The sequence below is a fragment of the Mastomys coucha genome, unplaced genomic scaffold (genome assembly GCF_008632895.1).
Source record: "Mastomys coucha isolate ucsf_1 unplaced genomic scaffold, UCSF_Mcou_1 pScaffold2, whole genome shotgun sequence".
NCBI classification, from domain to species: domain Eukaryota; kingdom Metazoa; phylum Chordata; class Mammalia; order Rodentia; family Muridae; genus Mastomys; species Mastomys coucha.
In genome coordinates this window covers 19759376-19773070 of record NW_022196902.1, presented here as the reverse complement: position 1 = coordinate 19773070, position 13695 = coordinate 19759376, and the positions used below count along the sequence as shown (strand labels likewise).

The 13695-nt window shown below is 38.6% G+C and overlaps 1 protein-coding gene across 1 annotated transcript in view; it reads left to right on the top strand.

Moving 5' to 3' along the window:
- Nucleotides 1-13695, top strand: part of Lama2 (laminin subunit alpha 2) — a 668494-nt gene that overhangs the window by 480405 nt on the left and 174394 nt on the right. Inside the window, exon 33 of the mRNA XM_031380750.1 lies at nt 12206-12348. Coding sequence (XP_031236610.1) covers nt 12206-12348 — 143 coding nt within the window. The remainder of the gene's footprint in view (nt 1-12205; nt 12349-13695) is intronic.

Here is a 13695-nt window from a genome sequence, read left to right as displayed (position 1 = left end):
TTGGTTGGTTTTTTTGTTTGTTTGGTTTGATGCTTGTTGGTTTGTATTTACATGCTATCAAAGCAGTCTACTACCGAACTAGTCCAGTCTACTAGTTCATCCCAGTCCAAATTTCACAGTTTAAAACAAAAGGAATTACGTAGGACAGCTGGACAATGTTTATCCCTTAGGTGTATTTGTGTTTCTGAATATTTTATTGTAATTTTTACAACAGGGTTTCTATTTGGTAAGTTGAGTTACACAAATCCATCCTCTCTTACTCATAACTGACATGTCATTTCATAAAATGAGAATACCCACCTACCCTAAAATTTGAGAAAAGTGAGAAAGCCATTGTATATTCAATTAAAAAAAAATCCTGAAACCCAAAAGTTGATTTGTTCATGTCCTATTTTCTTAAAATGTATAGTTAACAGAATAACTCATCCAATGTTTAAAATAGACCATGAGTGGCAGAGTGAAATATAGAACACTCCTGGGGAACTGTGATTAAAATTAGCAACGTTGACAAAATGTTACTCCATAGAATGAACCCAAAATACCATCTCATATGTTATAAATATCAAATTCGTGCTTATGGTTCTAGCCACTGCGTAAGAGGTATTTGTGACATATCTGTTTTGTTATTTATATCACAATTTATTTAAAATACATAAGAAGGAGCTTCTCTTATCAGTATTGCAGTAGCAATAATGAATGCTATTGATTCTGCAGTTCTACAGAGACACGAGTATTCTGCTTTATACCTTCATTCATATTATACCTTATTCATATTTAATTCTTTATTGATGAGGGTGTTGTGCATGCTATAGAACCCATGTGGAGGACAGAGGACAACTTAAGGAAATTTATTCTCTCTAAGGAGACAATAAATGTAAGTTGAGGGAATCAAATAACTGTGTAAGTTGAGGGAATCAAAATCAGATCATTGAGTTTGTCAGCAATCATCCTTTATCACCAGGCCTAACATTCTTGTTCTTAATATCTAGTTGCCAGTAAGCATCTCACCATCATAAGACACATGCACTTGTCGTCACTAGAATACTGGTGATCTATTCTAATCAAAGATTACTAATGATACTTACTCTTTCAGGAACACATAATGGAATGTTGTCATTTTATAAATACACAATACTTACTGCTCCAAAAGATGATTTAAAAAGGTCTCCAGAAGTGATTTATTAATCTGTGACATTAAATGTGATCACTCTGTATTCTTACCCCTAAATGTCTCTACCACCACTTAGTTTTCAAGGAAGCTACTTTGCAAAGGCCAGTATGTTTGCTATAGCTTTGTAGAACTTTAAGCCATGCTGTGATGTTCAGATTCAAGTGCAGAGAGATGTATTAAGGCAGCTTTCAAGTCTTCCTCTACTTATCTCTTTTATTAGTAGTTCCCACTTATTTTTCTTGTTCACAGTCTACATTATTCTGTACTACTGTTGTGTAAAACAGCATTTGTGAAACTGATTCTGGATAGATCTAAGTTCTCTTCATGCCACATTGACAACCTTATTGAATTAAGCCTTAGTAAATTAAGACACTGTTGACTTATGGAGACTGCTGTTCACTATTTTAATTAGGCATTTATTTAAGAGTAAACTAAACTCTACTTCAATTTTTCACTCTGAATGGCTCCAAAAGATTTATTGACCCCCCTTGCCTCAAAGAAGAGTAGACTCACTTATTGGTTAAAATAAGATAGTTTTTCTAGTCATTGTTTCATAATCTCTTGAATGGAAATACTACATATTGGAAATATCTTTATAAAAATGACTTGTGCTAGTTAGTTTTCTTGTCAACTTGACATAAGCTTGGGTCATTTGGGAAGAGGGATTTACAAGTAAGAAAATGTCTCCATCAGATTGGTCTATAGGAAAGACTTGGGAAAGATTTTTGTTTGATGTTTTGGTTTTATTTGTTTTGTTGTTTGTTTGTTTTTATTATTATTAAAGACTGTTATGGAAGGGCCCAGGCCACTATGTGTGGTGTCATTCTTGGCCAGGTAAGTCTGGCATTTATAAGAAAACAAACTGAGCAAGCATGAAGAGCAAGTTAGTCAGTAAATAGCATTCTTTCATGGTTTCTGCTTCACTTTCTGCCTTCAGGTTCCTGTCCTGACTTCCTATCATGGTGGATTAGAAACTGTGAGATGGTATTAACCCATTCCTCCCCAAGTTGTTTTTGATCATTATGCATCTCAATAGAAAGCAAGCCAGGACAGATCCTGACTGCTCCTTTTAACTCTTTGGTTATTTTTAAAAGCAAGGTATTTTGAACATCTCATCAGTTTTGGATCAAATATTTCCTTGGCTTAGTCTGAATCAGACTTTTCATCTTCATCTCTGATTCTCTGTACTCCATGTCACTGACAACCATTCTTAGGCTTGCTGTACATCCTTCTCCCCTTTATGTTTCTGCACTCATTCTTTCTACATTCCTAACCACTGGCTGTGACTGTTTCAATCCTCACCAAACTGCCGTGAGTGTCATATGAGCTAGTGCTGACAAAGTACTTGCACACTGTGCTGTAACTGTTCCGGAGACAAAAGCTGTATTCCTCTGGTGTTTATATGCTTTTAAATTCCATTTTGTTTTTGAAAAACTGTATCATCCTTGAACTGCAATAGGCTTATCTTTTCTGCTTTTTTTTTCTCCATTGAATTTTACTGTGTGTGTGTATGTGTTCTGTATTTTGCTGGTATGTTTGCAATTATGTGTACATGTATGTGGAAGACAGAGAATAACTTCAAATGCTATTTTCTCTCAAGTTTGCCCCTTGTTTTTGAGATAGGCTCTCTCCACAGTCCAAGACTCATTGAATATTCTGGATTGGCTGTGCATCTACCTGTCTCTGACTCTCCAACATACCTGGGTTATTAACTATGCCTCCATAAAAGGATAAGAATAAAGTTAAATAGAAGGCCTGGGATGGTTTTACTAGAAAGAAAGGAGAGAAAGAAAGAAAAAAAGAAAGAAAGAAAGGAAGAAAGAAAGAAAGGAAGAAAGAAAAGATAAGATAAGATAAGATAAGATAAGATAAGATAAGATAAGATAAGATAAGATAAGGAGGAGGAGGAAGAAAAGGAGGAGAAGAAAACTTTAGGGTAGGCAAGCTGTGAATTTCAGCAGCATCCCAGAGGATGAGAATATAAAAGAGAAAGAAAGAAAACAATTGTGCTTGAGCTCAAACAGCATGGATGCTAGCCACAAGGTAAATAGGCAGCAACACAGCAGGGTGGTAGGCTTTGGAGAAAGAGTAAAGCTGTAGAGTACCAGGAAAGGGAGAGTGAGGCTCTGTTGGGCTTTGGGGATAAAAAGACAGGTGAAAAGGAAAAAGAAGAGTTAATGCTAAGTCAGGATTCAGAAAGGCAGTCACAGTGCCTCATAAGGACTGTCCAAGATGGCAGGAATTCTGGGAGAATAAAGTAGACCCTCTCCTTAGGGACAGTTTTTCTGCCTCTTTAATTGGCTTAAGATGAACCCGCCTCCCTTCGCTAGGTCATTTGACCTGACCAACTGGATTAACTCTAAACAAGGAGGCAATACCTGTCTCAGCCTGGAGGTGGAGGCTAGGAGGTCATGCTTTCTCTTAATGGGCCTTCTCATGCTAGTCTAACAATTACCAAACACTTCTTCCTGTAAGTGAAAGAAATAGTAGGTGAATAAACCTTTTTAATATGTCTGAAATCCAATCTTATTACAAACTCTGACTTATAAATGATGAAGTATTACACCAAATCTGTTTTTAATAAGCTCAAAATCGGGTAATAGAAAGTATCTTTGCTTCTTAAGACAGGGATTTCACCTTAGGTTGGCTTCTCATTCTCCATATATCCTAGGCTGGCTTTGAACTCTTGATTCTCTTGCCTTTTCCTCTAGAACACAATGGTTGCAAATGTGAACTATCTGTCCTGCTTGAAGGTTCCTTTTTCAAGAGACTAAGGGAAAAATACACAGACATACACGCTCACACACACAAAAAACCAGATCCAAAGATATGTCAATGTTTTTCAGTTTTCCTAATTAATTTAACATATACATATTATGGCATAAAACTTATCTTTTGTTAAAAATGTGAAATTATTTTCATTTATCCCTAGTTAATCTCAGCAGACAATTTATGTATCTCTATTTAAAATCAATTAAAGAGTTTGCCCTTTTCCAAGCAATCAGTGTGTTCATTTCTGCTTCAGCTTCTTTGTTTTAAATGTGATTTGTGAATTTTTTGTGATAGTAAGCCAGTAGTTACTATGCATGGGGGATTCTGGTAGAAATGCAATATTTTGAACTAATTGCTAACAGAAAGATGTGTAATATCAGCTGCACGATTTGCCCCTTCAAAGTGCCCAGCTATAACAATCTGGATTTAGTACTGCATTTGTTAATATTAGACACAAATTTATCCTGACACTTTTATAGGCAAAGACTTGGAAACATTTAGTCATGTAAAATCTAATCATAGTCTTGAAATATTTGCTTTTACTCTCATGCATTTTCGGCAAGCTCTAGCTTTCTAAGCTTATCTGTATTATTGAATTAGGAGGATGGTTTAGAGATGTGTGGAGGGTGTCCTGATTATGAGATAGGTGTTAATTTGCCCAGCAGTCTTGTTGGAGAGCTGTTCTTTATAGAGTGAGAATACCCATGCCATTGTGCTCTGCAGATTTTCCTAGTGTAGTGAACATGCCTGTTGCTCACGCATCATATACTTTAAGGTCAAATAAAAGTAGTTTGTGGAATACATAAAATGTTTTGTGTCAGAATAAATTGGCAAGCCATTATGTAAATGGTAACCTCACCAATGTATACACCTTAAAACTCCATGATTGAATTGGGTAGAAGCTATGACAAGTGCCCCCGGCTGTTCCACTCATAAGCCTTTTTGAACCATTCAGACAAATGTGGGTATAATACCTTGCACTTACTATAAAACTTACCTCTTACTTATGGAAATTTGCTTTACTTTGTTCCTTAAAAAGCAAATACAGTGACCATAACAGAGGAACAAATAGTAGACCCTTGGATCCAGAGACAAAATGGCACTGATGAGTTCTTGGAAAGGCAATTGAGTGAGTTTCATTTCAATAACTGAAGAGAAACCAAAACTGCCTGGGGGAGGAGGGTATAGAATAAACAGAGGAAGCCCAGTCTTCGTTGTGCTTCTTGGCTCAGCAATGTGTCTGTGGTATATCCCAAAATACCAGACCAATTTCTATATTCTAGTCTTCAGGTTGTTCTAATATGAAAAAAGTGGGGGAAGGAAAAACTGTGGATGCTTTTCTTGAAAATTTCAGGAACCACCCAGTAAGGATCCTTTGGCAATATTATAAGAAACAATCAAGTCCAATTCACGGTTGGAAATAAATAAAGTATATCAAAATAAATAAGTTATAGAAAGGACAATCAAAAGATCCCTGATGAATAAACAACCCTAGAAAGCATAGTGAAATGGTGTGCTAAATATCTTCTGAGACTAAAAACACCATCAAATTACTATGCGTTCTAAGAATTCAAAAGTAAAGTCTTTGAATGCTTGAGGCCTAGACCTAAAACACACTCCCTTGTCACATTCTGTGGATTGGACTATATTGCAAAGCCAGTCCAAAACTGAAAGATAGACTTACCTCTCAGTGGTAGTAAAAGTGAAGGAGTTGTTGCTTAGTTCAATCCACTGAGATTGAACCGAGCAACATCTTGGTCCAGCACCTGTGTTCCCTCCTAGGTAGCCTTACCGCAGCTTTCCACTGACCCATCTCCATGACAGAGCCTTTCTCTGGGTCACCAGTAAATAGCAATATATCCATATACTCACTGGGACAGCTATCTTACAAAGTTCACTTTATTTTTTACTAATTAAGCTATTCCATAGTTTCATCCTTTATATTTTATATAATATATCTTGATCATTTTCTCCACAAGCTCTCTCTTCTCTCCCTCCCACCCTTTAAGCTTTCTTCTTCCTCAATGTCCCTTTGTGGATTTTAGACTTTTGGTTTAGTTTTGTTTTTAAGCCATTTAAGTAGACCAGGGACATCTGTGTTTAGTTTTGTTTTTAAGCCATTTAAGTAAAGCAGGGACATCTGTGTGACCATTATGTTGGAACTATCCTTTGGGGCCTTGTGGGATCACTAGTGGATATACACCTGAATGTAATCATTTCCCCTTTCCTGAACGTATCAGCAGGAAATAATTGAGGTGTAGGACAGGGCCCTTTGAGTCCCTCCTCCACCATGCCTGACTGTTGAGGAGCAGTTGCAGTTGACCCAGTGCAGACAGCCACATGTTTTGAGAGACTGTGTTTACAATGACTGAATGACTGTGTGTGGCCCAAAGATGGTGTTCCGCAGCCCTTCTCCTCCTCTTCTGGCTCTTTCATTCCCTAAGTTTCTCTTCTCCATGTTCTCTAACCAGTGGAGGGAATGCCATATGTTGTCTTATTTAGATCTGAACATGCATTTCTTACTTCTCAGCATCTTTTACAGCCAAGACTTTTTTATAACCATAGTTCTCTGGAAACAGAGGCTTCTTTGATTATGGCTGAGAGTGATAATTGTCTATGGGTATAAACAAATACATTTAGAAGCTAGTTCAATGCTATGTCAGTTTAGTTCAACAACACACATTTGTTCCCTCTTTAGGGGCTATGACCTTTCCCACCCTCGGTTTTTGAGTAGGTTTTAAAACTAGATATGGATTCTCTCCTGTGGATTGGGCATTCCAAACAACGTAACATTGCCAATGCCTTCTTTTCTGCCTACATAGCACCTTCCAGCACTATGGAAGTTAAGCCAGCAAGGATGAAGTTGTCAGCTCAGTTCTAATGTTTCTCATGCAGCTACTCTACATCATGTCTTTAGGACTAGACTATTATCATCTAGGTCTAGAGTTTGACCAAGAAGAATGACAAGAGTCTACATTACTTTAGAGAACTCTATTCTTTGAAGTTCCCTGGAGTCTGAAGTCTCCCTAACCAAATACTCATAATGAGATATCCCATGCCTGGTTTTGTGATTTTGTGTAACAACCTGTAGCTTCTAGACAGACTATTTTCCCAGTGCAAAGGAATTTCTTTTCTAACAGTTTTAAAAATGAGCTGTGCTTGTTTAGTTTGGTTACAGGATAGAAGACTTTCACCAGCTTTTTTATATTTCATTTTAGTTAACCCTCCCCTTACCCCCTTGTCATATTCTTTCAACCTCCCCTCTTTAATCTTTCTATTCCCAGAATTCCTTTCACTACTTCATGTTACTTATACTATATTATCTTCCCTCCCTCAGGATTTGTGGTCTGTACAGGAAGTGGAAATTAGAGACTTGCAACTGGGGTCCACAGATGAAGGAAAAGCACAGTGTTTGTTTTTCCTTGTCTAGGCCATGTTATTATAATGTTTTTCCACTTCCACCCACTTATCTTCAAGTTCCATAATGTCATTTTAATTTGTAGCTGAATGCAGTTCTGTTTTGTGGTTTTCCACATTTCCATTATTCACTCACCAACTGATTGACATCTAAGCTGATTCCATCTCTTAGCTATTCTGAGTGAAGAAGCAATAAACACAGATAAGCAAATATTTCAGTGGTGGGTATAAACTTCTCTAGGTATGTTGCCAGGAGTATAATAATAACAACCTTCCATCTTGATTTTGGATAGCCTCTGTCGTCACCAGGCTGCTGTAGCTTCTTCCAGCTGCTGTGCTTCTTGTGTTCCTTATGCATCTATGTGGCCCTTTGCCATCAAGCATACCATTCTCACCTTCAAGCATTTCTTATGTGACCACCACTTTTCTCCCTCTGATCCCAAATTCCTACCTACCTGTTTTTCCTTCCTTTTCATGAATGTACATAATTATGCCATATTGACCCCTGTTACTTTTGTCTAAACTATTTTCTTATTCTTCTTTAACAAAGATAATAATGTACAAACATTCATTGAATTTTTACTGTGCACAATGTCCGAGACACTGTGGCAAAGATTGTTAGCATAAATGTTTAATCCCATATCTGCTTTATCTATTTGGCCTCTGATCATTCACTTTCCAGACAAAAGACACAAGCTTTTATTATTATAATAAGGCTTAATCAGCACTAGAGCTGGGCAGATATCTACCCTCTGCGCTACCAGAATCTATTTTCCTGGGTAAAGAGAAGGCTCAGTGGTTAAGAGCACTGACTGCTCTTCCAGAGGTATTGAGTTCAATTCCCAGAATCCACACGGTGACTCACAACCACCTGTAATGGGATCCAAGGCCTTCTTCTGGTGTGTCGGAAGTCAGTGACAGTGTACTCATATACATGAAATAAATAAATCTTTTTTAAAAACAATCTATTTTCCTGTCAGTAATCCCAAGTCAATACTTCCTAGGTTTTATCTTGGCTGCACGTAGCTCCAATTGGTCAGCCCACGTGGGCAAGCTTTTGTGACTCACATAACCCATGGTGTCTTTCTTCTCTCCACCTTTATCCCCCTGTGGTCTCCTCAGACCCCAAGTCTAGAAACCTAAAAACCCTGCCTAACTCTCTTCTGCCTTTTATTGGCCGTAGGTATCTTTATTCACTAATCAGGGATTGTTGCAGGGAAATATTAAGAACAAGATCACCCCATAATCTCTCCTGGTCCACAGGACCACATTCTTTTCTAGTGCTGCCAGTACTGGACGGCCACATCACTATGTCCCGGAGGGCTCCTGCTATTTTCTCCCAGCTAGCAAGATCATCTTGTTACATGCAATGGCCTACACACCCAACAATCAGTCATCTAGCGCCTAGTTACCTGGTAGAAAGATGACTCTTAAGGCTTAATTATCTAATCATCTGATCAGGTTTATATATCAATAAGATCACAACAAGATGCCAACACAATAATTTCAGAATCCAATAAAATGATAAAGATAATGTTTTGACCCAATTGTTCTAACCTTGTAAAAATCTTATCTACTTGTGGCTGTTTAAAACCATGTAGCATCTAGGTTGTCTTCCTGTTTGTCTGTCTCCATGCTGATTCTCCTTTTTCTCCTGTTTGTCTGTCTCCATTCTGATTCTCCTTTTTCTCCTGTTTGTCTGTCTCCATGCTGATTCTCCTTTTTCTCCTTTCCTCTCTGACCTCCTCACTCCTAATTTCTAGGTTCGCCCCCCTATTCTTGTCCAATCACAGAACTGTCACTGCACTAATGTGATTGGACATAGAAAATGCTGCAACAAGGGATAACTTGGGGAGCAAGATATATACAGTCACCTGGGCACACACAGACTCTCATTCCTGGGGGCAATCAGGCCTTGGCCTGCCAGTATTTAGTATTACAATACAAGCAACAGACCAAACCTAAAAAAAAAAAAAAAAAAAAAAAAAAGATGTTTAAAGTCTGTTCTGAAGTCAAGAAGAAACAACTTATAAATATGTAAACAATAAAATATATAACAGCCAGTATATGCACAAGGGTTAAATTGTTAAAACATGAAGAATACAGGAGTAAGTTATGACTTACTAGCTCACTGAACAATACCTTCAGTAGTCAGGTCTCCCTTCTCAGAAAAATCCCACATTGATCTGAAGGCTTATGAAGTAGGTAGGTGAAGATGAAGTTCCCAGACAGAGATAGCCAGCAAAATAACTCCCTCCTTTGGGAATTGTGTATCCCCTCATTTCAAATGGCACACTCTTTCAAAACCCTCATATCAAGAATCAACTGGAATCTTTTAGAAATACTGATGACTGAATTTTTTCATGGACATATTGAACCCAAATCTTAGGAGATGGAAGGGGAATGCCAAGGTCAGAGCACACTGTGAATCTCTGTGATTCTTCTGTGCATCCCAAGTTGAGAACCATTGGTCTCTAACAGACTGTCCGGTCTTTCCTATGGAACCTTTCTTCCTCAAATGCAGCCTGTGACTTGCAGAATCTGGGATAGATATGCTCAAGGTTCTGCTTGTCTATTAAGCTCCCAGGTGATGTCAAGACTCCTGGTCTACCTGTTACCACAGTGTTGCTCCCAAACTGGCAGTATCAGTGTCTCTTTTGAGCTTGTCAGGCAAGTACATTCTCAACATTACTATCAGAGAGCATGGCATCCCATCACCTCCAGAATCAGAAACCCAAAAGGTTGCTGTGTCTCTGAAGTTCTCAAAACCCTTCCAGTGGTCCAGACTCCACAAGGAGTCTGAGAACCACCCTGGAGATCTTTACATCTTTATACTGGCAAGCACTTCATCACATCTTGTGATATATTTTCTACAGTAGCTGGATGCCGACAGGTCTCCTGAAGCTTGAACTGCCTGAGGGTGTGAAGAAGCCACGGCTCTTTCTTCCTTTTACTTTGTTTCCTTGATGCAGAAATTCTCTTTCCTTCTAGCAGGGACAGTGAGAGACATGGTTCTAGCTCTGGACTTCTGCCTTGCCTTCCGAGACTCGTTCACTCACTTGTAAAATGTCAGGAGCTCGCAGAATGACCCAGATGACATGCGACACTTGTACTGGCCACCCGCAAGCTGATTTATTAAAAACCCTGCTGGGGCTGTTAGATCCCTGTGAAGGGATACAGCAGCTTACCACTAACTGCTTGTCCTATAAAAAAAAAAAAATCCCTCTCTGCACTTCTTCTCCTTTGTTTACAAGCTTCTGTTAATGGTTTCCTCTCCATTAAGTTCTCAGGGGAGTGCTGTTTAGAGAACTTATTGAATTCTTGCCAGTCTGGGGCATGAGCCAATCCTGCTCCAAAACTCAGTATTTTCTATGTTATATATTTTTCTTTCTTCTAACATGGATGTGGTTTTGATCCATCAACAGGCTGGAAGACAGAGTATGTATCTGTATATGTAGATTAACGTACACAACATAATTATGGCATTCCACACTTCTTGGTGTAAAGAAACATGTCTTACTCTACCATGTCAAAAGGGGAAGCTGTGCAGAGTGTAGGAATAGAGATGTAGCTTTGTTGCCAGAGTATTTACATAGAACTCACAGCACCCTGGATTCCTCTACTACATAAGCAAGGCATAGCAGCTCATGCTGTAATTTCAATACTCAGAAGGTAGAATCCAGAAGATCAGAATTTTAAAGTCACCCTCAATTGCATAGCACATTCACTGCTAACAAAAGTCCATTTCTCTTTTTACCAACTCTACCACCAGTCTCTCCACCTCTATGAAGCTCGAATAGTTTCTCTTTCTGATCACTAAAGATAATATGAATGATTCTAGCTAAGTCAATTATGCAAAGATTAGACCTTGCTCTGCCTTTGGGAGCTGCTTCTGTACAAGACGAGATAAAGTTAATCGTCATGGTAGAGATTCCTGGAACTGCAGCTCACTGAGAGAAAATGCTTAGGGAAGGAGAAAATGCTGGCCAAAATGATAAACATCAAAACAAGGAAAAAAAATCATCACAAAAAGGTTCTTTCTTTTGGATTTAAAAATGGTGTCAGAGGATGAAGAGAGGGCTCAGTTAGTAAAGTGTTTCCCATATAGACAGAGGGACCTAAGTTCATATCCTTAGCACCTAAGTAAAAAGCAGCGTGTGACTGCATACTCCTGTAATCCTAGCTTTGAGGAGGTAGATACATGGGCATCTCTGACCAGGATGCTGACCAGCCATCCTAGCCCAAATCATAACCCCTGGTCCAGTAAGAGTACCTAACCTTGCCCTGTGTCCCCCAGAAGCCCACAGAATAACCACATGTGCACCTGCACCTGTATACACACACACACACACACACACACACTCAAACACATGCAGAATCTTTTTATTATATATGAAGATAGTACTTACATACCTTTTTTCATAGTACATGAATCCTTTGCAGGATAAATTGCTACAGATGCTATGCAGTACTGTGGAGGATGCAGGGCATACTTGGGTACCGAGAACATTCCAATGCAATGTTCTCATAGATTTACTTTCTATGTCTTACCTTTCCTTTACTAGTTCTGCAATATGCTTTCTCCTCCCCTATACAAACTGCATTTGCTCTTCTTTGGTCCCTCTGTCTTTCAGGTTCTGGGAAACAGATATAACTTGCTCCTTTGTTGCTCCATTCTTCTTCAGCTATCAACAATGTGATAACATTAATTATCTGAGATGCTGCATCTCATCATCATTCATAGAATTATGCTTGGACCATAAATTGATATATAGCTGGAATCTTTGAACATCTGGCTGGAGTACTCAGCATGAGCAAATGTTCTTTGTTCTTCCCCTTTCACAGTTTGTGGAGACGAGTGTACAGGCCTTCTTCTTGGTGACCTGGCTCATCTAGAGCAGATGACCATGAACATCAACCTCACGGGCCCACTGCCTGCTCCATATAAAATTCTGTATGATCTTGAAAATGCAACTCAAGAACTCAAGGTAGGTACAAGCACTAAGAGCAGCAGGCCTAGGGGCTGAGACGATGAGGCATCCCAAATGGCCTTGGCCAGTACTAGTCCATGCTCCCTTCACTTCTCTAAACCAGAAAAGCAAATGCAGGAAAGTAATACCTAAATTGGTGTTTCAAACTAGAGAACTGTACTATGCAGAGCACCATTAAAGTCAAATACTCTTCTATCCCCCACCATTTGGCATAAATCAGTTTTATTATGTGACTTAAATATGTGCAAACATAAAATCAGGTATGCACCCCTTATACTTATAGCTCCATAAAATCAAAACAAATTAATCTTTACAAGAGTCTGCAAAACAAACAAAATTCAAATTAAAAGCATTAATCTAAAGTAATATGATTTTGGCTGAAAGTAAACTGCTTCTAGCAAGGAGACTATGATATTGACTACATCTGTACTGCTTCTCACCTCTGCAGGTGGCAGGTAGGTTACTCAGTTCCACATTTCTGCAGTAGGACTCAAGAGCCCCCCCTTCAAGGGAACCTGAAGTGACAAGCATACATGACTTATGTTCTCAGATTGACCTTTGACCCATGCAAAGGCAAGTCCTAAGATCAAGGGCTGGCACCTATCACCCAGTTCCATACCCTGGGATTCAGGAAAGCTTTTACTAGTCTTTAGTATTCACGAAAAAATAAACTAATTACAAAGTTGTACAACTCTGAAAGTCACTCTGAAGGTACCAATTCAAGGCGTTCTAAATTATCCCAAAATTAAAGCTTTCAATCTATAAAAGGCTAGTGAATAACATTTAGAAATTAACATGGTTTGAGTGGGCTGAGTAGTAGTTACACAAATGTTGTCACCCAATTTTCAAGTACTTGAGAAGCCATAGGATCCCCATAGGGTCCCAAGTTGCAATCAGTTCCCCATGCATGTCTTAACTAGTCTGAATTTCCCAAACATTCAGGAAGCTTACTTGGATTCTCTTCTGTTCAAGGAAAAAAAAAAACAAAACCATAGTTCAACAGCTAAGTGTGGAGCGGGTGGATAGTGATGCATACATTTAATCCAAGCACTTGGGAGTCAGTGTCTGCCAAATCTCTGAGTTTGAGGCCAGCCTGGTCCACAGAGCAAGATCCATGATAGTCAAGGCCATACAGAGAGTCCCTGTAGAAAAAGAAAAAGCAAAAAAGAAAAACAAGAGAGGACAGGGAAGAAGAGAGAGAGGAGGAGGAAGAGGAAGAGGAGGAAAAAGGGAAAAGAAAAAGAAAACTAAACAAATAAAAATTAAAATAAAAATAGTTGAATAATAATTAAGCCATTAACAAAAATACATGGTTACCATTTACCTTCTAAAAATTTGAAATAC